The 25,306-nt window shown below is 38.8% G+C and overlaps 1 protein-coding gene across 2 annotated transcripts; it reads right to left on the bottom strand.

Moving 5' to 3' along the window:
• Positions 1-10,471: 10,471 nt before the first annotated feature.
• Positions 10,472-16,986, bottom strand: ESM1 (endothelial cell specific molecule 1). 2 transcript variants are annotated; one of them, XM_021553886.2, is made up of 3 exons: positions 16,662-16,986; positions 12,652-12,807; positions 10,472-10,572 (listed from the first exon to the last, which is right to left on the bottom strand). In XM_021553886.2, the coding sequence occupies exons 1-3, from the start codon at positions 16,984-16,986 to the stop codon at positions 10,472-10,474; spliced, it is 582 nt and encodes a 193-aa protein (XP_021409561.2). The 2 variants fall into 2 exon arrangements, with proteins under 2 accessions (XP_021409561.2, XP_021409562.1); XM_021553887.1 differs by lacking the exon at positions 12,652-12,807 and having other exon boundaries at positions 16,662-16,962.
• Between the last annotated feature and the right edge of the window lie 8,320 nt (positions 16,987-25,306).

Genomic DNA, 25,306 nt, shown 5'->3' with positions numbered 1-25,306 from the left:
TGGAATTGACCTGAATCCTCTGAAGGGCTCCTGAGGTAAATAGTTTTGGTGTCCTGGTATGTGTCCGGGCAGCTGGTGCTTTTACACAGCTTTGATGGTCTGTCTATTCAGTTTTATTCTGATGTGAAGGATGTTGTTTCCATTGTAAGAGAAGAAGGCCTAGTTTTGAGGAGGGAAGCAGGACTTCCACATTTACATGCTACTTTGGGAAATGACTTTGGGAAATAAAATAAAACGTAGGACATACAGTGTTTTTGCAGCATGTCTGAGAACTATAACAGGAACTGATATTGGAGTTATCTGTCCTTCTGGATTTCAGTGCTTCTACACTGAGGTCCCAGCAGGTTCAGAGAGATATGTGGGTGGAGGCTATGGAGAGGATCTTCCAATTATTTGATTTATATCCCTTAAGAAATTAATAAAATTTAATTGCAGGTGACAGTCAGTATAATTTATGTGCACCATGTGTCTTACATACAAACATACTTGTGTGACAAAATGCTAGTTCCCAAAGTACCTGGGTGAATAAAATATTTTTACATGAATCCTTCTGGAGAAATGGTTGCAAAGATGCAAAAGCCCATTGGAAACAAACATCTGTCCAGAGACAGAGGAAACATTCATGACTGTTGAACAAACTTTCAGAGCTCTGATAAGTAAATAAATTGTAGCAGTTTTATGCTCAGATCTTCTTCATTAAATTGTTAGGCTCCAGGATACAGAAAAAGTACACACCTTGCACCATAATCAAGTTTTCCCATCCCAAATTATAGCAAAGAGAAATAAAGCTATTGACATTCCTCTTCATATTGAACCACAGGGTACCTGAAGGTGTGCCTTGCAAATATTTAGAAAGCACTTCATGAAAGAAGATGATGCAATAGGTAGGTCACTGGTCTGGTACCTACAACAGCTGGTAAGAGCCCTTGCTTTGGCACAGAGTACCAGTGGGATCTGGGGTGGGAACCTTGGCCTCCTCTTCCCTCTACTTGCTGCCTTCAGTGCCTGTAGTGCACTTCTGTCTGTGAGTATGGCCATGGGAACACACTGTGGACTGCAGGATACTTGTGAAATGGTAGAGGAAGCAACATAGAGGGGCAAAAATTTCTGTAATACACAGGACTCCCTGTTGTTGTTTGCTGGAGAAAAATATTCCTACTTGACTAGCACAAATTCAGCCAAGTTCCTACAGACATTGCATCTGAGCTTTTCAGAGCACAAAATCTATAGGTAACTCATCTGCTATTTCTCCATGTGAGCACTGCCAGCTGAATTTTCAATGCTTCTGTCTCCTCTCTTACTAAGGGTGCTATTTATAGCACCTCTGGCTGCATTCCACCTAAAGGTCAGATTGTTTACAGGGAGTAAGGATATATTGTGTTTTTTAAATAGAGAACACATATTTTGATTCATTAAAAAGAACACCAGCTCTTTTCCCTGCACAAGATAATAGACAGACCTTACTCCTTACTCACAACAAAGACCTGGCTGCAAATCCAAAGCATTCCAGAGAACAGAGATGGATGAAAAATTGGGAAAGTTCAGTAAGGGTTTTCACATGCATGCAGGAAAGTAAAGAACATCCAACTAATAAACACAAATAAATACAGATGAATGCAATGACATTTCTGTCCACTGAATGCCTAACCCTGGTTTTATGTTTGTTTTTCTTGCAGTGACTCCTGCTCTGCTACTAAACAGCATATAAGGTTTCATACTTTCCTGCACACTTTCATATTCTGCAGGCATGATATGGCTCCCATTATTTATTTTCCAGTCACAAAATTCTTTACTATTTCCTTCATTGGATGCATAATTTGCTCAAAAGTTTTTGGGCTCTACTAACCTAAACAGAAAAGGAAAATGTCAGATATTGCATAAAAGTAAAATGTTTTAGGTATATTATATATTATATATATTTTTTTTTTATCTGAGTTTCACATGTAATACAGAAACACTTCATGTTTCACACTGGTGAAACAAACGAGTCCCTGACTGTGGCGTATTATGGTTCTCACCTTTCTTCACTGCTTTTTAGTTCTTCAACTTCTCCTTGTCTCCATATAACAAGGGGGAAAATGTCACAATGATAAGAACTGGTCTCTCCATTCAAATGCTTAAAAGCATAAATAAAGAAATGAGCCATTCTAGTACTTTTATAGACCAGTCCTTTGCAGCATAAAAGCACATGGAACAGGCAGAAAATTACACGTGGACCTAGGTAATTCACATGCCTGAGCAAAGAGAGCTATTTTTGGCAGTTAGGAAATCAGGTGTCCTGAGAAAGAAATCTTATCCAGCGTATGGTAAAAGAGGACAATGTATGGCCAGTGAGCTGATTATAGGCTCAGGCTTAATTGGAGAAATAAGGTCTTCAGCCTCTCCTCTCCTGCTAATTCCAGCCACTGCCATGTCACATGTAGTTGCAGCAGTACAGCTTGCCCCTGAAATGCAAGCTTTCAACAGACCTTTAAATCTGATCCTCCTCCCATTACTGAGGCTACTGCAAAGTTAAGAGCATAAGGAACAGGGAAAAAAAGTGTTTAAAATTTTTTTTAAAGTTTATGTGATTGGAAAGGGCTGTTTAATGCTGTGAAGACATCCGGGGAATTTGAGTTGGAGCAGGGTAGGTGGCTAAGGTCTGACCAGGCACATAGCAATTGTGGCAACTCCCTCCATGAAGGGAGCGTGAAAGCCTTCCAGTACCTGAAGGAAACCTACAAGATGAAGACACGCTTTTTAAAGGGCATGTAGTGACAGGATAAAGGTGAGCTGCTTTAAACTGAAACAAGGTAGGTTTAGATTGGATATTAGGAAGAAATTTTTTACTGTGACAGTGGTTAGGCATGGGAACAAGTTGCTCTAAGAAGCTGTAGATGGCCCATCCCTGGAAGCAGTCAAGGCCAGGTTGGATGGGGCTCTGAGCAACATCTAGTGTAAAGTGTCCCTGCCCGTGGCAGGGAGGTTGGAACTGCATTTCACCTCAAACCATTCTATGATTCTATATAAAGAAAAGATGCAAACTCCGCAGCTGAATTTGTTAATGTGCTGTGGATAGGGAGGCTCTCATGGCTCAAGTCAAATAATGACCCCTGTGAGCCCAGGACTTAAGTCTGGATGGTGCTTCTTTAAAAATTGCCTGTTAAAATAGAAAACCATGAGTTTCAAAAAATTCATCTTATTTCAGATTACAAGAAACTGGAAGGTGCAGGTAGACAGTAAGTTCAAGAAGTGATTAAACTGAAATCTGCCCAACAGATCTGTTCACAGATGAGTCTTTCAGCACAGTACAAGTACCTCTGCTGCCAGCACAGTTTGAAATACAGAAGAACAGTCTTGTTGTTATTACAGATCTGGTCACTAGAAAGAGCTGCCAGATGCCAAAGAAGTCCTGAGAAAAAGACTGTCTAGTTTGATGGCTGATAGGGAGCTAAAGGTCATTATGAAGAACATATTGGACTAGAAGAATTTCCAGCCTGAACCAATATGGTTTTTCTCTCTCCTTAGGTTACATTTTTACTGCAGCACTGGATGGCTTGATCTTATCATGTGCATGGGTAGACCTCAGCTACCATGTGCTTCCTAAGTGAAATCATCAAGTTCCAGGTGTCCCAGTATTTGCGCACTTGAATCAGATGATCTTGATCTCCTTCTACTTTTTATCCATCCTTAGGATCAATAAAAAACAGCCACCACACTATGATTATCTGCTTAGCTACTTATTCAAGACAAAGCAAAGCTATCTACAAACTTGAACACCTTCAGTACCAGGGAGAGATCTGGACTCATGTATAGTCCATATCACTGCTTTTGTGTGGCCAGGTTTTGGTAGAGTGGAGAGACTATAAGAGTGGCTTCTATGAGAAGCTGACAGAAGCTTCCCCAGCATCTGACAGAGCCAATGGGCACAGATTGGACCCACAGCTGGCCAAAACTAAGCACATCAGAGAAGATAATAAGACCTCATTGACATAATGGAAAATTAACTTATTTAAGAAGGAAAAAAAGATATTGTGCATATATAATTGTACTCACAGAAGAGCAGAATGAAAATATGTGAGAGGAACAACCATGCAGACACAAGGTCAGTGCAGAAGGAGTGACAGGAGATGTTCCAGGTTCCAGAGCTGAGGTTCCCCTGCAGCCCGTGGTGCAGACCATGGTGAGACAGCTATGCCCCTGCAGCCCATGGAGGTCCCTGGGGATGCAGAAATCCATCTGGAGCCCCTGAGGACACCCATATTGGAGCACATGGATGCCTGAGAGGAGACAGTGACCCTGTGGGAGGCCCATGTTGGAGCAGGTGCTGGCAGGGACCTGCCCACCCATGGAGAGAGGAGCCCATGTTGGAGCAGGTTTCCTGGTAGGACTTGTGACCCTGCAGGGAGCACACACTGGAGCAGGTTGTGCTTGAAGGACTGCACACCATGGAAAGGGACCCACACTAGGGTCATTCTTGAAGAACTGTAACCCATGGGAAAGACACAGGTTGAAGAAGTTTCCATGCGAGGTACCCCACACTGGAGCAGGTAAAGGACTCCTCTCCCTGAGCAGCAGCAGGAACAATGTGTGATGCACTGAGGATAATCTCCATTCCCTATCTCCCTGCACCACTGCAGAGAGGAGGCAGCACCCAGGAAGGAGAGAGAGGTGGAGACAAGGTGCTTTTATAAGATTTTTTCATATTTCATTACCCTGTTCTGATTTTTTATTTGTAGATAATTCTAATAATTTCCCCACATCAAATCTGGTTTGCCCATGATAGTATTCAGTGAGTGATCTCTCCATGTCCTTTACTCAGTCTTTTTTTAATTTTCTCTCCACTGTTCACTTGTGGAAGGGATCAACAAAGAGAATCTTTGGTGGTTATCCCAGTAATTATTGGTAAAGCCTTGATAATTATTTAAGATCATTTATGCCAACCTTATTGACTTAATTAATGCCCAGGCATTTGTGCATAGTTTTCATCAAACATTGCTTTATTGGTTGCTTTAAGCCAGTTGTGGTGGTGGTGGTAAAATGTTGTGGATGTCAGTGCCAGCCATCACACCAGCTAGGTGAAGCCAGAGGTTGTTTCTTGACATGGCCACTGCAGTTTGAAGAGACTTTGTAAAGTAGAGGAGTGAGAGAATTAAGGAAGGGAAAGAGATACTCTGCTGTTCTCTGTGATTGGTTTTGTACTTTGTGTTGGACAGTGTCAATATTGCCAGCCCCAAGCTCACAGTCTCTTTTGGGAGACAAGTCCCAAGAAATCATTACATCAGTTTCAATGCATTAAAGGATTTAGTCTGGTCTTTATAACACCATCTCTTAGATTGAGCACATGGCTGCTGATTTCTGAATCTCTGAGTGCACACATGCAAGGAAGTGCATTCCCCTGTAGAGAAGTTTATTGCGGGATAAACAAAAATTTACCCCAAAAATCTTTGTATGTTCTTAAACATCTGATGAGGTTCCTAACTAATTCTTTGCAGGAAGGTCCTAGGCTGCTAACAAAGCATTCAGTCATTGCACAAAATCTGTGGTACATTTTTAACAGGTGTAAACATCCTCTGTTCTGTAGATAAATTACTTAGGCTTACAAGATTACAAGTACTTCAATGTATTAACAAAGAGTGTGGGGGAGAAGACACAAAACTTCTTTATGATGCAATGTTTCACCAGAGCTCATTTATGTTCCTTTTTTTTTCTTAAATGCCAGGCTGGGATTAAGGTGAGACAGGATACTGTTGGCTTCCCAGGTGGAAAGTGCAGGACATACTTGCCCACAGAACAGGCTTGAGTTTTCTTTTTGTGCTGCTCTTTTCTTATGCTTATGAAGCCTGAGTACGTTAAAAGCTGAAAACTAGCAATGTAACTTGCCTAAATGCCTTTAGAAAACCAAGAACTCAGTCACTGCCAAGAGAAACATGACTTCCTGAAACTGGACAGCATTGCTTGGGTTTCCTTTGAAGAAAAAAAAAAAAAAAAAAGGAGGAAAAAAAAGGAGAGCGAGCCAAATGCCTGAAATATATAAGACAGGGTAATACAGGAGTTAAGGGGAAGCTACATAGGAAGCAAAGCAAAGCCTAAAATAAAGAGCAGGAATGGAAAACTAAAAATAACAAACAGGAAAGTGTAACACAACTGCAAGGGCTCTGGTGCATTCTCCCCCAGCATTGTACCATTTTTTTTTCAGGAAAATACTAATAGTGTGTTTGGATTTCAATGGCATTCCAAACTATTATTTGTTCTTCAAAAATAGATGATTCTCTTGTGAAGAAAGATATTTTCAAGTAATGTTCATTGGATTGCAGTTGTTTCAGTTTATCAAAAAATACTTTATTCAATCTAGGTGTTTGCAGAACAGAAAAACTACATCAATTATGTAATTTTTTTAAAAATTAGTCTGTCTCCTTAGAATAGTGAAGATAAACTCACGCCTAATCAACTGTTGCCCTTAATTTCAGTTGAGGTTTTACTTAATAGCTTTCAAAAGTAGGAAGGGAGCAAGCACATGAATCTGAGGTGCAACAATTTTCGAAGCATAGTGAATGGAAGGGGATCAGGGAGGATTAGCAGCACCATGTACTAATAAAGATAAGGAAATCTCTGTCTTTCTCTTCATCCAAACACAAGTTTGTTTGTTTACACACAGCATTTTGTTTGTTTACACAGAGCATTTCAAGGAAGGCAGCTAAGGGACATGGGGCTGCCAGAACTGTGGCTGGATCCCTGCTGGTGCCTGCAGAAAAGCCAGTCTTTCTAGGTGTGGGTGCCACACAACCACCCAACCATGACTGAGGTACTCAGCACATGTACAGGGGTCACTGGCAGTTGCTACAAAGGAGAGAGGAAAGAATACTTCACCATTTGGATGTCTTGTTTTTTTTAACATCTATTTGATTGCTAAACTCACCCATTCAAATAACTAAGCCAAGTAGTTGAGTTGTGCATGGTTTCTGGCTACCCAGAAGATAGATGGTGCCACTTTTGGAGGGGAAAAAAAGCCTGAACACACCAGTTTGTCGGCCACAGTTTCCTTGGACAGTGACAAACCCTTGTGAATATCATATTAAGATGGGCCAAAGTGAATCATGATGTTTGTGAAGTTATTGGTCCAGTGTGTGAGATTCCTATTTTTGGCACACACAAGAACAGGAAATATTTACCAATTTTGCAGGTGTCAGGAAATACTTTCAAAGTGCTGCTATGACCTGACAGTCCATTTAAATAGGTAGCCAGCATGTGCAGAGGTGATAATACATATATTTTAATTAAAAATATATACTTTGATGTGTTTGCTCCAATATCTGTGTCCTAGCAGGTTAGAGTAGCAAATTCATATTGTTAATCACACTGTAATGATTAGGCAGTGATAAATCTCACAATACAAATGTGAATGTTTTATGTAATAAAATCATACATTAGAGTACATTAAAGATGTTTCTCACAGTTGATGTTGATAAGACTGTTTTTCATTAAAGGTTTATCTACACTGGAAATATATTTCTTACATATTATTTGAATTGTGGGTGAAATACATCTGAATATATTTCAGGCTTCTCTATTTTGTGCATTTCAGACAATACTCTAAAACATTTGATTATGTATTGTTTGAACTGTAATAGTATCTACAATACCCTATAATACAGACTGTAATAAAACCTGCATTAAAGCACAGTTCTTATCAGTGTCATCACACATTAGATAAAATATAAGAGTCATTGCATATATTACATAGCTTACAGTCCAGTAGTTGATAAAGTAACAGCTGCCTCCCAGAAATGAGGCCTATTTGCCAAACATATTCATACTGTAAGTAACATGATCCCACTAAAACCAAATTAAATACTAGATGACAGGACCACATTCGGTGATGAACCATTTCACAGCTTTTACTTCAGGAGTAGTAGTGGATTTGGCAGTGTCAGGTTAACAGTTGGACTCAAACAATCTTAAAGATTGGTGTAGTCCCATTGTCACTGGTAGCAGCAGATAAACGTTTCAATGGATAAAGGATAAATAAAAAGATGAAATACTGTAATTTCATTATTAAATATATTCTGTGTGCAACAAACTATCACTGAAGCAACTGAAGAGATGCAAAAACATTTTATAAATTTGATGGAAGAGTAAAAATCATCCAAAAATGTTTCCAAGGCACGCCTCTCCTTCTCCTCCTTTCTCCTGACTTGCTGTTTGTGGATTCATAGGTTAGTCCTGTATGGCAAATGAAAGAGTATCAAGAATTTGCAGGCTCTGCTCCAGGCATGGTAATGGCCAGGCCAACAAGAAAAGACAACTTCCAAATCCTTCCTCTACAGACTGGCCAAAGAGTAGCTGTTCCAAGTAGTCAGCTAGGATCCAACCACCTTGTTTTGAAGATGAAAGTGGTTGAAATGGTGTAGACACAAATCTTTCTGTACATGGGACACCACTTATTTTCTGCAAACATGAAAGGTCACAGAAATTTGCTGAAATAGATGCAGACATTGTGAAATTGTTTCTGTGAATTTGAGAGCAAAAGCATACCTAACCTACATGAAACATGGCTGTACAATCACCAGCAGGCTTACTCTGTCTTAATAGACAGACACAATAGACATTGATGCTTTCAGTTGTTGGGTTTTTTTATTGAACAAGAATAATATTACACTCTTTACAACCAACTGACTTATTAGATTTACATTCAAGAACTCATAATGTCATTTATGACACTATTGCAAAATATTAATAATGTATGCAGTATTTACTACATTCTTAAAATATTTCTCATCAGTCTGTTGGAAGACACAAGTTTGATCCTGCTCTCACTGAAATTGAGAAAAAAAATACTTTTGATATCAGTAGATTAGAATCAATTCACTTGCTAGTAAATAGCCCAAGATAACATTATTCCCTCTCAGACCCTAACATACTGGTTAAAATGTGGTATTATGCTAGTTTGAGATTTATGTTTGTGTGTCTTCAATTATCATTGCAAGAGAACCTGCACTTTCAGCCTGACATTTGGATGTCTACTGATGTTATCATCCTCTTGTTCCAAATCAACATGATTCATGCCTGCTTTCCCAGGTGAAAGCATTCTGCTTTCATAGATGTTGACTTTGGATCTCTTTAAAGACATCAGAGTTTCTGTTGTTCTTAGTTTTAAAAGCATGCTTTCAGATCCTGAACTAAACTCTGGCTGCTATATTGTGTGTTCCCTCCTTAACTGCAGTCATTTTCAAAGGAAATGCTAAAATCAAGCCACACTTCCAATGAGAGTGCTCTGTGTTACAAGGCTGCTCCTAAACTCATGGCATCCAGGTTCAGTCTGACATGGCAACATCAATTTTTGTTATGTGTGGCTCGGGTTGTTTTCAGACATGTTAGCAAGCCATTTTCAATTGTGATTTTTGACTTGCATGTGTATCATCCAACTTAGACTGAATGAGGGGCTGCCCGATCCTGCAACACTCTAAAACATTTAAGTTTTTCTTCTGGCTGAAATGGGACCACTTGCTCATGCAATTGAGAAACAAAGGAATGGGTACCAAAATACTGTAGTCTGTGCTGCACTATCACTTGCTGAGGGTCCAAGACTTCCCTGGTTCAAATAAACTCCCTGTGAGTCACATCTGGGCCATAGCCAGCAGTGAAGATAGAAAGCATGAAGGTCCTTTTGCTGGCCTCTCACCATTCTTCCAGAAGAACTGCAGGTATCACCTTAATGACACCAACTAGCTGGTTTATAGAAACATATATATTTAAATAATGTTAAGCAGCTTCTTTTGTTTCAGATCCCCTTCTACAAATCGGTAGAATTTACCAATCTGCTGTTTCTCTGTACAAAATTTAACTTTAGAAATTCAACTAAATACAATATATATCTGCAGCATCTTGCCTAAGATATTCACAATGTATAAACTGAAATACTGGGTGTTTTCTCTCTGAACAAAAGCATATTTGTCTCCAAGGAATTGTCACCAAACTTCCAAAAACCAGAAAACTGTTAACAACTAATATTGGTTTAATTAATTTACACTCTTGTGCTTTTGTTGTTATTATTGTTATTGAACAAGGGTGTTCCTCCCATCTGAGGTGTTCTTTATATGTGTTTCTTTCATAATGGTTCCACATCAATAGTATCACTCACCCAAACTGTCCCCTTCATTCAGTGAGAGCTTTTCCAGCACCAGGTTGGCAAGAGTCAGGCTCTGGCACTATTTAAATGATCACGTTGAGTTTTCAGTATTACTATACATTCAAAAAGCCATAATACATTTCTCTGTTCAAATACTTATCAAAACAAATATCAAAAGTCATATACACTGTACAGTCTATTTTTAAGTAAACATTTTTCTCATTAAAAACAGGTCACATTTGAGCTTCAGAGATTACATATTCATACATTATAGATCCACTTTGTTCTTAAAGTGTGTTGTTGCATATTCAATAATCTGTGAGAAATGCATTCACTTGAAAGTCTTACAAGTGTAAGTAAATATCAGCGAGGATTTAGCCATTTCATTACTGGAGAGCGATTAACTTTCTCTTTAACGAATTCCTCTTTTACAGAATTTCCATCCCCTGATGCCATGTCATTGTCTGAAAAAACCACAAAAATAAAGGTGGATTTCATGAACATGAGAGCTTTAAAATATTATTCTGCAGCAATGTCCCTGGTTTTACAAATACTTCAGAAAATCCTTAACTGACATCTTTGCAGAAAACTCAGTAAATTACCCCCAATTACCTAGCTGCAAAATTTCTACCAAATTAAGGCAGATGTCATATCTATTTTCTAATGGTTTAAGCATAAGGCTGATGAGTTGACTTCAGTTTCCAGTTCTGACTGTAACACTCACTCCAGTGTGACACAGGACCAAGAAACACATCCTCAATAACTACAGCAGTAAATTAAACTCCCCTGCAACTATTCTCTGACTGAGGCCAGCTGGCATGGAATAGCCTGGTCTGTGCCGCTAAACTCTCTTACTCTCCAAAAATAGGTAAAAGATACTCAGTTTGTCAACTGGAAACAGTCCCTGGCTGATGCTGATTTCTGAGCTGTGACTGAGGCAGTCTGGCACAACTAGCTGGCCTGGGACAGTGTGCTGTCCACTGCCATCCTGTTAGACCATGAAAGGAGTAAAATTGCAATGTATAGGACTTCTGACACCTTTAAGTTTGTTAGGTATATGTAGATATAGTGGTCTTTATAAAACATATGATCAGAAACTTGCCTGTTTAAAACAGAAGCATTTACAGCTGTTTGGATTCACTGGAGATCTCTTAAATGCTATAGTTACTTCTGAAGACCACTTTTAAATTAAACCATGTGTGACCACCTCATGGAGTACTGCTCGTAGTGTCCCTGATCTGCTAACAGTGACAGACTTCTGAGAACAGAAGTAATTGGGAAACTTTTGCGAGGGTAAAAAACACTGTTTTTTTTCCATGCAGTGCATATCTCATCCTGGCTAGGATAAGTCAAGCAGCTAAACATTGAGTCAGAGAAAATTTGGGACCAAAGGCAAGTGGGGAAGAGAAAAGGGGAGGAGGAACAATGCATATAGACCAGGAAGGTTTGAATACAGATAAAACACAGATACAGAAAAAAGAAGGCACCCTTATTATTTTGACACCCTCAGTAATAAATAGAAAAAGGAAAGGCAAAAGAGCACAATCATGTAGAAAAATACAAAAATATCAGGGCTGATTGATCTTGTAAGAGTTTTTTGGAGATTTTAAATGTGATATAAGCTGCAGAAGTTTGCTTCAATCTAACTTTCTTTAAGCTGAGAAAGGGGGAAAGATAAATCTTGTATTAATACAGCAAACTCTACACAGCTTAATATAACAGAAGAAAATTTAAAATTCCTCACAAATTGCAGATTGAGAAGAAATTAAATCCAAAGACCTTTAGGTGAAATCCTATAAAAGTTCCCAGTAGACCTAGATTTAAACCTCTGGATATTTTTGGAATTTTTTTTCTTCTACACATTTGTATTTATTTTGGTTTGTGTTTATATTTAGGGTAAACTTCATTCAGACAAACATACTTCAGTATCATCAGGTGTGAAAAAAGGGGAAAATTTTTATCCCACCTCTAAAAACTTCAGTGATCTTTTCTTGGTGCATCAAAACCACTCCAGCTTGTGACACTCCCTTGTTTTTATTTTTGTCTTAATTCTGGACAGATCTATTACAAGCTTCAGACATAAATATAAAGGAAATAATTTAATCCAGTGATACTGTGACAAATGACTACAATAAAACATTTAATAAAACCATTCACTGACAACTGAAAATATATAAAGCTCTGTCCTCATGGAGAAAAAGAAACATTGTTTTTGCTATGTATTAGCTAGCACTAGTAAATGCAATGTAGTGAAATCCTGAACTGACTGATGCAAATCCTAGCACAGCCTCCCACTGCACAGGTGATGTACACCTGGAACATGCAACAGTTGCAAAGTATTTCAAAATGCTTCTAGCATGTGTCACAGCTCGCCTAATTCATTGCTACATGTTAAGGAAGCTGCCAATAAGAAAAATAAACCTACCTTGTGTTGTTAATGGTTTGCACAGCCCCACCAAAGTACCCACCACTCACATACAGAGTGTTAGTAGATCATGTGCAAGGTGTTTTCTGCTAAAATCCACTGTCCCACAAAGTCTTACCTGTGTGTGAAGATATTTTTCGTCGATTTGGAGGCTTTGAAGCAGACAGTTGAAAAAATGGGAACGTCAGACACTTCCCGGTTACTCTATCACAGATGCCAGAGGGACAGTTGCAGGCTTTCCTGCATTCCATTCCATAGCTACCATAGGGACACTCTGGAAAAAAATATAACAAAGCTGTTCTCAGTGATCCAAGTCAGCTGCTGTCTTAATAGTTGGTCTGCTTGAAAGTGGAAAACCTTTGAGGTCAGCTAGACTGCAGCTACAGGATTTCAGCATGCTGACTGCTTTTTAAAAAGTATTTTCCAATATTATCAAACCTTGACACACTTAACAAACATAATTTCATTTCCTGTAACTTATTTATAATGTGCTACTGGTAATTCTTCCCTGAAAGACTCCTAGATTTAAGCACACTCTTACATTATATTGTCTTAGTTAAAGGCAGTATGAATACGTAGGTATACAACTATAGAAGATTTAGTTAAAGAAGTAGCATTGAGTTTAGAAGGAAGATGACTCCAGAAGCTCCCTGAACTCACTATGTGGTTCACTATTATATTATTGGACTTTCATGACCATTGATATTTGGAGCTGCAGTCTGATACTTGTGCAGGCTTGTTGTGACCTGGGACAGTAGTCTGGGTGGAAGATGCAGCCTGAACCTGAGGAGCTATCCAGCAAACTCACCATCCATCTGGAGATGCTACTGGGTCCTGGGGAGTAGCCTCTCACCCAACACCTTTTCAGACAGACAGATTCTACCTTCCCATGGCAGACAGTTCACTCTTTAGGCTGCATCTCCAGCCAAAAGAGTAAGCATGCCCTGAAGGGATCTCTGGCACTAAGGCAACTCGCTGGTTATGCTGCATCTGGTCACATAATGCCCTAATTCAAACCTCACATTCCTGAGCAAGCTTTAGGAGGAGCACTACAGAGTAGTTGCTAGAATGGGAGCAAATGTTTTCCGAAGAAAATTAAGTCAAGTACAGGAGATTTGCCCTATCCCATAGCTGACACATATCACATGCTGGGTCATATAACTTCCCAGAGGGTTTAAACTAAGGGCTACAGCCCTTGTCTTCCTCAGCCTTGCTGTTGAATAGGATACCTTCCCAAAACCATTACTAAAGAGGCAGAGCCTGGGAAAATCCATGTCCTTTCCAAACCCACCAACAGGTGATCATTCCCAGAAGAGGTGTGAGATATCCCAGGAAAAAGACCTTTATGTTCAGACTGTCCTTGCCAACCCAAGGTACATGATCACCTTAAATGGCAAGGTCTGGAGAGTTTCTGATTCACCTCCTAAGGGCAGATGAATGATTATTCAGGGCTGGACCAAGGAACCATCTTGCCCAGGCCTCCACAAAGCACTTAGGAAAGGTGACATAGTAAGCACAAATGATATCTCTCTCCTCATTTTGTCTCTCCTTTTCAGCTACGAGACCTTCCAATCCAAACATAGTTTCTTTGCATATAACACCCCACAATAAAATTACACTTTTCAGTTTGTTCAGTCTCCTCTTGAGTGAATGCAAATTTTAACTTTGCCATACAGCCTAGGTAATATGAAAATCAAGCTAAAGCACTACAGTTTTGTGTTTATAGTGCAGCAAACATTTTACAATTCTCTGTGTATCAAATGGATACATGGATTTATTCTTATAAATGAAAAGCCCTAGAAGATCAGCCTGTTCCCAGGAATGGACTACACAGCAAGTCACTCCAGCATGGAGAATCTTACTATGCTTCAGCACACTCCCCTTCCCAATAATGACTCTTTGATCTGCTGCTTGTCCAGATAAATCAAAAACACAATCCCACTCAAATAGAAGTGGTCTTGTGTGCATATGCTACCTGGGAGACAAGCAAAGAGCACCATTACATGGATCATCAATCTGCCTGCTACAGGTGCTCAGCCTGGACAAAAAGCTGAAAACCTGTGCACAACAGCATAGAAACAAATCTGAACCCAAAGCACTTGGCTCTGTGTGGAATAATCCTGGCATTAATACAACTTTTTAGATTTCATGGAACTGAGATCTGAGTAAATTTGTCTTTTAGAAGGTTTTTGTTTAACAGGATTCTGCTCCTAAATAAATTGCAGATAGCTTCCAGTGGTTTAATGGAAGCAAGGGCACCAAAAAGTACTTTGCTTCAAGCCATAATGACATTGCTATTGATAATAGTACAATGCACTCTCCTAATAATAAAAGTATCCCAAAAATTGATCTGGAATATATACTGCCCATTTTAGAAATAAGAAATTGAAAAACAGAGTTCAGATCATTTTGCCAGAACCTCAAAGTAAATTGGCAACAGGAAGCCAGAGAGAATTTAGCCATCCTGCATCTGTCAGTTATTGGAAACATGGAAGTTATTAAAATGGTGAGTGATCTGGTATCATGGCTGCAAATGGATATATAAAATAATATGTGGCCCCAGGGAGAGATTGTGCTCTCTTAGAGTTGAGATGAAGAAAGAAAAATAATTCAAAATTACATCTATTATATTTAGTGGAAATAGATATATGGAGAATAGAAGCTTTAAACACCAATTTAAATTTTAAGTGATTAAATTTTTATTACAGTTTTTCCACTGACAGATTGGGAAAAAAACCCAAACATTTTACTTCTCATTTTCCACAGAGCACTGAAGATTCAGCTATGAGGATTCATATCTCAAGTCCTATAATATTTCTTTTCTCCCATTCAAAGGGTGCTATTGCAAAGAAACTCCTATGAAGAAAGTGAAAAATACACACTAGTTCAAAACAATTGTTAATGGATTTATAGGCAGTATCTTGCACTGTGATTATTTTTAATAAACTGAAGATCAGTCAATTATTTCAGTAAAATATTTTTCTGGTGAGTGCACCAGGAAAATATGTATAAGTTCTACATGTTTGCAATAAAGTACTCCTCTGGGTTTCACACTCAACCATGCACATGAGCTTATTTTAAATAAAGTAAATAAGTGTGTACTGTATGTGAATCAGCCTAAGTGTTTTTTGCAGCATCAGGTCCTAAGTCATTACTTTAAACTGAGTCTATTAATACTCCTGATATTTAACTGTCAAGATATTCCCACTTTCAAGAATTTATTCTAGGAAGTTATTCTAAGGCTTATCTGTATCTATTTACTGAAGTGGTATACAAACACAGCAAAACCCGCTGCATTCATGCTTTGCAAACTCTTTTATTAATATATCTTGGTTTTTAAAAAAAATTCACCCTACTTCTTACGAATATAATACGTTGCCACCCTTTAAAGATTCCCCTGTTTAAATGGAGTGAGAATAGCTCCTTAATGAAAAGTGTGATTACAGCCTCTGACTAAAGAAATCAGCATGCAACATGTGACATGGAATAAACTGAATGCAGTGCCTGGCTGCCCATCTCACAGTCATCTTGTGTTCTGTTATTGCCATCCTTCAGGTAGGAGGGTTTCTGTTTGCCCCCCCCCGACCACATCCCTAGGATGACTGAGCACCTCAAAGGCAGGACTAAATTAAACAAGACAAAGTCTTCAAGCACTCAGGCAGTGCTACTTTCTCCATCCCCCAGACCCCAGCGTGAGCACCTGCACGGGCAGGCAGCCAGCAGTGCCAGAGGGAGCATCACCCCCAGGACCGTGCAGCTGCGACAGGGACCCCGTGACAAGGTTAGACTTGCAGGATTAAAGTCTTTGCAATTTATAGAAAGCCACCCACCAAATCAACAGAAAGAACAGGACTAGTGCCTGGGTGTCCCAAGCCCTAGTCAAAAATCTCACCTCCAAGCAGACCCTGTCTGTATTTCCTCACACAGGTCCCCAGATGTAAACAATATCACCCATTAATAAACATGCCCCAGTACATTCTAATGACAGTAGGCATTTCTTCCCTTTTTCCTTGGCTAAAGGATGAACTGTAAAAATCCCATTTAACTCCTTTCAAGCAAGAGGCAAACTCTGCATTTATGTTGCTGTCAAATTGCCACAGTGGGTGCATACAAAGTGAACATCATTACCTTTGCAGATACCAAATTCATCACCAAAGTCATCCTCCTCAGTGTAAAACTGACACTTCAGCCCAGGACCACACTTGACACCATCCATACCCGAGACAGTACGATAGCAAGTCTCCCCCAGAGCAGCTGCACACACTCTGCAGCAGCCACAGTCATCCAGCACTGTTCGCTTACAACGTGCGGTACTTTTGCATGCGTTACTGTCACAGGGATCAGGGCAATCTACTGCATATTTCGCACTCCAAGCAGCTCCAGCAGGCACGGGCATCAGGAGTAGTGTGAGGAACAGGAAGCCCTTCATGTCTTGCAGGGGTAAATGCTCCATCCCAGAGAGCAAGTCTCAGTGCTCAGCCTGCTGGTGCCTCTTGCTGAGGGAAGCAGCGGTACAGAATCCAAAGTGGTAGCTGCACACATCAACCTACAAGTTTATCAGCTTTATAAAGTGTGTTGCCCACATGTTGCACCGTCGTCAGCTTCCTCAATCCGGCAGTGCTGCTCCTGCCAGCCTCCCTTGTTTCAGTTTATGAAATCCAGGATGAAGGTTGGATTAGCACTCTGCTGCCATCCAGGAATTGAAAAGCCTGAGCTGATGTAATCTGTTATGTTTAGTTGGTTGTTTTGCATGAGGACTAAAAACTCTCTCACATCCGTTTCAAATGCTCAAGGACGTCTGCCAAGAGAAAAAAAAAAAAGAAAGATAAAAAAAACAATCAACCCCGAGGAGGTTGCATACCTTCCTGCAGGACAGAGATTGCTCTGATGCTGGGCACACTGCTGACAGGAGAGTCAGCTTGCTATCACAGCATGTATGGCCAGAAGAAAATCACACTGAATCATCTTACTGCTGAAAGAATAACCTTTAATAGAATAAATCTTTGCCATACTCTTTCGGGGGATGGTTTTTTGGGGGAATTAAATGAGATCATGTCATTTGATAGCCAAACTCAGATTTTTAAGTAGTTTGTCTGCCTGCATTGAAACAGTACTTTTTAATCAGTATTTAAGTGGAGGTGAATTAAACATTTTGCTCAAAGATTACTGCTAGAACTAAAGCTGGTCAGAAAAAAAACAATCCTTTTGGGGAGTCTTCCATAGGAAGTTCAGGAGAATGAGCAATGAGCTGCCCCAACTTCACAACCAAAGGGGAAATCCCCATCTATCATCAGCACTGTCTGCACAGCATTAACATAAATCCAGCGGGCTGATACTTCTCACTTTACACCACTTCTCTTCTGACAAACTCTATGAGATGCTCTGATGTTCTTCAATTAAATCCATGTAAATAAACAGAAAACAAATCTGTTTCACCCATCTCCTCTCTTACACTTTATTTATCCTGCCAGAGCCTTGACAAGAAACAGCAAACAAGTGGAGCCCAGTGAAACTGATGCTCCACTGGAGAGATGAAATTTTCTGCATTAAAAAAATCTACAGGAAAGGAAAAAGGGAATAAAGCTAGCCATAAATAAACCTCTGAATACCAAAAGTTGCTGCCAATGAAGTTAGTGGGAACCAAAGCAAACTGAACAGTGTATGACCAGCTTGTCATTTGGGAATCCTGTGTCTCAAGTGGGCTAAGGACATTGCCAGTAGGTTGCCAAGTAAAACAAAGGACTAGACTAGAAATACAGGAACAGTAGGAAAGCCTTTTCTTCATGAATGCAAATGTGAATTTATAAACCCAAAACCAAAATGCTCAACTCTTCTGTATTGTGAAGATGGGGAAAACAAATATACTGTATGTTTCATTTGGGTAAGGTGTTGTTTTGGGATGGGGAGGGGAGGGGACAGGAGGGGAGGGGCTGGCCAAGTATGTTTAACACTTGTCAAAACTCAATGTTTTATTTTTTTTAAAAAAAGGTAAAAAAATTAAAAAGTTAGGTTGAGGTCTCATATAAACCAAGGCATTACTATTGGTAAGGATGAGCTGAAAGCAATTAGCTCAATGAGTAGTGGACATCTTTATGTTCAAAATAAAAAGTATCTATCCTCTAAGAAGTAAAAGGAGTACTCCTAAGATGGAAATGAAAATTGCAGCCAAAACCAGATGAGGAACACAAGTTTAAGGTTATGATTAGGAGATCAATTAGAAATTGATGTCCTGTTTAAAAAAAAAAAAAAAAAAGTCTGTTTAAAAAAATAAAAGTCTGTTTAAAAAAAAAAGCAGCCAGCCCAGTATTTCTTCATACTTCTCAGGTCAGCAGATATAAACCACTACCCATGTCTGCTGGCATAGAATTGACTAAAACTGACATTGGTTTATGTTTCTAGGTCAGGCTGTAAGCTGTGGGGCTGAGGAACCACTGTAAATCCCACTGGGCAATCCCTCATGTGGGAGAGAGATGCTAAGTTCAATCAGAGAACCAGGGAACACAGCTAGGCCAGTAACTCTCTCAATACTTGTGCCAGATCTGGTCCCAAGGGTGAAATAACAAAAAAAAGAGCTTTGCACACTTGGTACACCACAGGTCTGCAGCAGTAAGGAGCAGGAAGGCTCACCCTTAAATTAATCCACATCTGCACTTCAAACTCATACCTGCTTGCTCACTCAGAGGAGATAAGAGATGATGTGTAGAGTGCAGACCCATCCACACACATACCTAGATATTTATACTTGGTATCAACTACCAGCTGGTAAAATTCTATTCAGTAAATACTTCTAGGAAATGCTCCTTGTCTAAAACACCAAAGGACATCTGAAAGGGCTACATTTCACGTTTGTGTTTCTCACAGTAAAAATGTCCTAGAGAGATGATAAATAAAAAAAATTACACACAGATGTGGTGAGGAAAAGAAATTGTAAAAAGAATCAGCACACTCCCCTAGCAACTAGCCAATATTATTTTGAATAAGATGGAAACTGTATCCTATGCTTGGAGCTAGAGGCCAAAGTAAATTATTACAATGGATTAAAAAAATATATGTAATGGAAGAAAACAATATGAACAGATAAATATCTGGATTATACATTAATAGCATGGAAGAAATAAGGCTACTGTGATCTTCCACACTGTCCATTGATTAGATAGTGGAATAAATCCAGTGTCACTCTGGTTTTAATGTTTCTCTGTTGTTTTACCTGTTGAATCCATTAAGCTTTCCTTTCCAGTGAGAAGTTTAATCCTGTAAAACCCTGAATTAAGCTCTTCCATGAAAATTGATGCAATGGGAATTAATAAAGCTTCCCCAGATATTGACAGCAGAAAATTTGCCACCATTATTTAACTTGTGGTATAAATATATTTCAAAGGTCGAAGACCTTCTGGGCCAGATCACAGCTATTTTTTTCCCCAAATTTACAGCATAAATTGTCTTTTTGCCAGCTTACATCATAATTATATCACCATATATAAGGTCTGACACTCCTAGAAGCAGAAGAGAAGGTTTCAACTCTTGAGTTAGATGCTTCACAGGGAACCAACAATCTAATATCAGTGCATTGTGTTTCCAGCAGAACATTTCTGAGAACCATTTTTGCATTTCTTTTGTAAATAATTATTTCTCAAGCAAAACATATTGAGGTTGCATTTATGCCCTCTGAAAAGTGTGACTCCCACCTGTTAAAAATCCCCATGAAATGGCAATCTTCATGATACATGATTAGTCTGTGGTGGTATATGGGCACAGTTATGTGCTTTGTTCATTTTACTCTTCAGAAAGAGAAACATTCACCTTCAGTCTTCTCAATTTAAGCATTCTGGCCACTGTTAATATCCAGTCTTTTGAATGTACAAAGCTGGGATAAGCAGGAAGCACTAATATCTTTTTAAACATAGGAAAATATTTAATGCATGACCCTTGTTTCTAATTTCTAAAAGACAATCCCTAAACTAAAAATATGTTACCAAACATTCCTGAACAAACCAACCTTTTCCCAGGCTTCCTTTTCAAAAAGCTGTAAGCACAATGCTATATGAGAAGCAAAAATTCAAAGGGAAAACACCGAAAGGAAGCTGAGCTGCAAAGTCCAAAATGAAAAGCCAGAAATAGGAAGTAAGAGATAAGAATCAGGAAAGTGAGATAGCAGCAAGGACTCCCCTTTGTGTGATTTCTTTTCTTGTATCTTTTCAATGAATTGCTAATTACTCTTTGTTTCAGCTGTAGCATAGCAACTCCACTCTGGTAAAAATAGGTACTTTGGGACATTTCCTACTTGCTGAAGGCAAGAGATGTTTACATGCTTTCTCCAGGCAGACTAGGTGCTATGCAGAGACCTCGGTAGGCACAAATTCAGGAACCACCATAGAAATGACTGGATATGCTGGGTTACCTCAGCTTCTTTGGAGCACAGCAAAAATCTACTTGCCTCCACATGTGCAAATATGTGGCACATTCAGCCTGGGAGCTGCTAGCCAAACCTACTGCATATGATTTATGCTCTCTCTGAATTTGCCATTGAAATGGAGCTGGATCCTGTCAGGTCTGGACTCAAGTGGCACCATCCTGTTCTTCCATGGGCTCCAGTCATGGTTGGCTCTGGTTGCAGGACCTCTGCCCTCTGTGGCCTCTTCACAGAACAGGTATTCAGTGATTTTACAATCACCATACTAATCTGCATAGCAGAAATCTCTGTCTTTCTCTCAATTCAGTTACAAATCAAGTGAAACAGTTCTTCTATTCTTGGAGTAGGTGTTCAGGAGGCAAAAAAAGTCACAGAGTGGTGTAAAATTTCTACTACTTTGTCGCTGTTGAGGCAGGATGGGAATAATGAAGACTCCAAGTCAGGAGGCAAGAAGAGAACTGATTTATTTCAAATACACTGCTCTTTTTATAGAGCACATCGTGCAGACCAATTTCATTTGTCTTACCATTGGTGCACTATGAATAGCACATGGTGGCAGAACATAGCTATAAACAATATTAACAACAAGAGAGATAATAAATTATTTACATGCCTTTCAGACTCTTTCCCAGGCTTAGCCTGGTAGAAATCTCTCCTTTTCTCTCTGACTGAACTGAGAATATCCACACTACATGGCAGTAAGGGTCAATTTTTTCCATGGTGGGCAAGTCTGGGTTTGTCACACCCAATAAATACATAGTTTATTAAAATGGGAAACATGATGAAAAAATATGTTGTGACTATGTTATGCTGATTTTTTTTTTTCATACTTTCAAGACATCTACATTTCCAGAGGAAGAAAGGTGTTTCAGTGCCCAAGACCCCCAAGATCTATACCAAGGAATTTCAGTACAGTACAAGTAACTTTTCTATACTTCAGGAAATTTGCTTCTCTGAATACAATGGCTAGTCACTCACAGCCCAAAACTCTGCCTTCACACACACACATCAATACTTTTGTCTTTTGCGACACTTCTTGGTTCTAGAAATCTGAATCATCCCAGATAAGTCATATGTACACCTGGGGAGACATAAACCCTGTCCCTATAAACAAAATATATTTTCAGGACTGATCTTCAAATATTCTGTTTCTTTATCAATAAAAACTCCAAGATGTGAATGAAGATTCCTTGTATGTTCTGCTTAGAGGGTCAGGTGTCCGTATGGTAAACAGCTTTAATGATGAGATGTGGCTATTTCTTCCTTCTGTTTGACACAGCTAACTGATGTAGAAACATGCACTCATTTCTCAATTGTAATGAAGCCTCTGTTCGGGGTAATTCTCTGCATAACTAGAATAAAATATACTAGATTAGAAAAAAACCTTTTCATCAGTTTTTTCCAGACATAAACAATAACACAACAATCCGTAAAATTACAAATACCATATGGATTTTATCTTTTCTCTACACAATCCAAATGGTAATTATACTCCGATTCTACCAGTCCCTGATAAGTAAGCCAAATTCCCATTGAATAATTTTTTTTTTCTTGGTACCTGATCATTCTGTGCAGAATCTGAAAGTGCATTGTTTGGTTTTCAATTATTAGGTATAGATATTAGAATCTGATAACTTAGTATTGGTGGGAAATATACTATTGCTTGCAACTCAAGTTGATTTTGATATCTGTTTTTCAGATTAAAAAATTATTAACTCTATGGACCTCATGGGAATAGGATCATATCTTAAGTATTAATGTGATTTCTACTTTTCTGTACTAAAACATGTCTTTTGAAATTTTGTTGCAGTTAAGTATTGGAGTAAGTTGCTATGGTTTTGCAACATTTCTGCAAATATTTTGGCCATGCTTTATATATAGTTTGGACTTAAGTAGCTATTTCCTGTAATGAATGACAAACCTATTAAAAGCTTGTTATCTTCTTGTGCTCCATGTGCTGCTAACAAGCAAATCTGTAGTCATATGTGTGAAATGTTGAGTTGTTTAAGTTAGGTTAGGTGTCTTCACGAGCTGAAGCTTCCATGTATTCTTTGCAATGTAGCCAGGATGATTTCCACTGGCAGAGAAAAGTAAATTTGAAGTAATTGACTTAGATAAGCAAGTATATCAAATTTATATTAATCATAATTTTTCTTCTAGGAGAAATCTCTCCCTTCCATAAGTGTTCATCTCTGAAATATAGAAGTTTTCCAGAATAATTAGGTGATCCCAGAAAGGCCAGAGGAGAACTTCTATGTTTCCTAAGTAACACAACCTCAAGGAAGAGCCAGAGAATGTCTGAAAGGAGTGAGGACACCAATGGGAACTTTTTTCAGATTTTTTCCAGTGTTACACATACTTTCTTTCCTTGGAATAAGTGGCTGTTTTATTCTTCCTTCTCTGCCACACAATCTCTCTGGCTCAGCCTTAGTCCTCATTACACTGTTTTTCTGCTTTATTATACTCTGCTTTCTCTCTGATCTATGTGCAAGTTTACTTACACCACACACAAAAAGCATCCTAAAAATAAAAGCTCAGCAGACTTTATTCCGTCTTTATTGCTTTCTCTTATTCACAGTTCTCACACTCCATCCATCTTGTCTATTCCAGCTGAAGCCCCTGAGATTTGGATTAACTGGAGCAAAGCCTTGTTAAAGGAGACTTTAGGCAGATGGTTCTCAGGCATTTCTGTGCTATATGAATTGGTATCTACTTCAGAAAACAGGTTTGGAAATAAACCAAATTAATATCTTGGCTTTCATAGAAAGAGACACCAGTCAGGAACTCCAAGAACATTCCAGCTGGAGGGACTTAACACAGACCATTTGTTTCTCCAGTGTGGCAAAAGGATTTTCATGCACATGCTTCCTACAACCTTTTTCCTTTGTTCCATAAATCATATGGCTGTGTTTGCAAATAATTTTTTTTTTCTTTCCATGGAGCACACATATAGTGGGTGAATGCTGACCCGAGTGACTTAAGTGCTATGTCACTCATTTCAGCAGGGTCAGGATTTCACATGATGCTTTCAATGTTTTATGATCTCTGCTGTGTGTTTTTTACTCAAAATATGGAAAGGAATGTTTGCAAACAAGCTCTAATCAGAAAGCAATGATGAGTAACAGGTGTATATTTCCTGTTATAAGTCTGGTCTCATTAAGGAATAAACTGCTAGATAGCTTAAAATTATAAGCTATAAACCTACAAAGAACACTTCCAAATCTATTTTGGCTTGTATATAATTATTTTCAGCTTTCTTAATTTATTGATAAAAGAAGTGCAATAGCTAGCAATACTACAAGTGCAGAACAAAACCTTGCATTTTTACTCAGAAATGTAGCAATTTATATGCACCTATAAGTACTCAACATATATGAGAGCATAAAATATAATACACAAGTAGTCTTTTTTAAAATTTTATTCATTGATCAACGTTAGTTATTGATCAAAGCTATGATCACTTGAAAATTATTTTCAGCCATTTAACAAAATGCCTAGAAGATTTATTCTTTTAGAAAAATACCTGAAAAAAAGAAATATGAGTGAAATCTACAAAGCTGGAGTTATCTTTCCATGTTGTGAATCTGACAGACTGCATATGTGATTTCTCCATAATGGCACATTATTCCTCTCTTTTACTTTCTCTTCTGAATTCTCATAGACTGAACATGAGCAAATTTAGATGCCTCCTTGACCATGATAGAACAAGATTTTTATTTTTCTGAAATAGTTCAAAATCAGAATAGTTCATGCACTTTCTTAGGACATTTATTTAAAACCAGATAGCTGCTACTCAATCCCATGTTTTAATTGAGCCCTGCACTGTGTTATGGATTCTCTTCCTGTGCTATAACGTTTCAGACTATGAACATTGTCTGGGTGCTGAGTAGGTATCTCACCCAGACTGCAAAGAAGCTGCAAAGTAAACAAAGAGGCAGGTCAGCTGCAGATAATTATTGACAGTAGGAAACAGCCCCCAAAGCTGTGGTGTACAATATATTCCCTTGTGGGTCCCATAAGACTATTAGAGCTGGGCAGAGTACCTTCAGTGGTGGCTATAGTGGCTTTTTCTGTTTTATAAAATGAGAAATATTTGTTTTTTTTCATTTACAAAGCATTGGATGTAAAAATTAAAAGTCCATTTTCAACAATCAGCATAAAGGGAAAGGGGTTTTTTATTTGTCTATTGCCTAAGATAAGTGCCTGAAATAGGACTTGGAAACCACTGACTGGGCAGCTGGAAATCCTTTCAAAGTTGCTCGAGTGTTTGTCTGGGCAGACACTTCCCAGGATGGCTAAGCTGCAACCAAGTACCATGAGGAGGTAAAAACCCCAACCCAGCACTGTTGGTAGAATAACAAAT

Source organism: Lonchura striata, chromosome Z (genome assembly GCF_046129695.1).
Source record: "Lonchura striata isolate bLonStr1 chromosome Z, bLonStr1.mat, whole genome shotgun sequence".
Taxonomy (NCBI): domain Eukaryota; kingdom Metazoa; phylum Chordata; class Aves; order Passeriformes; family Estrildidae; genus Lonchura; species Lonchura striata.
The sequence above is the reverse complement of the archived record's forward strand: the minus strand, read 5'-3'. Positions and strand labels throughout refer to the sequence as shown.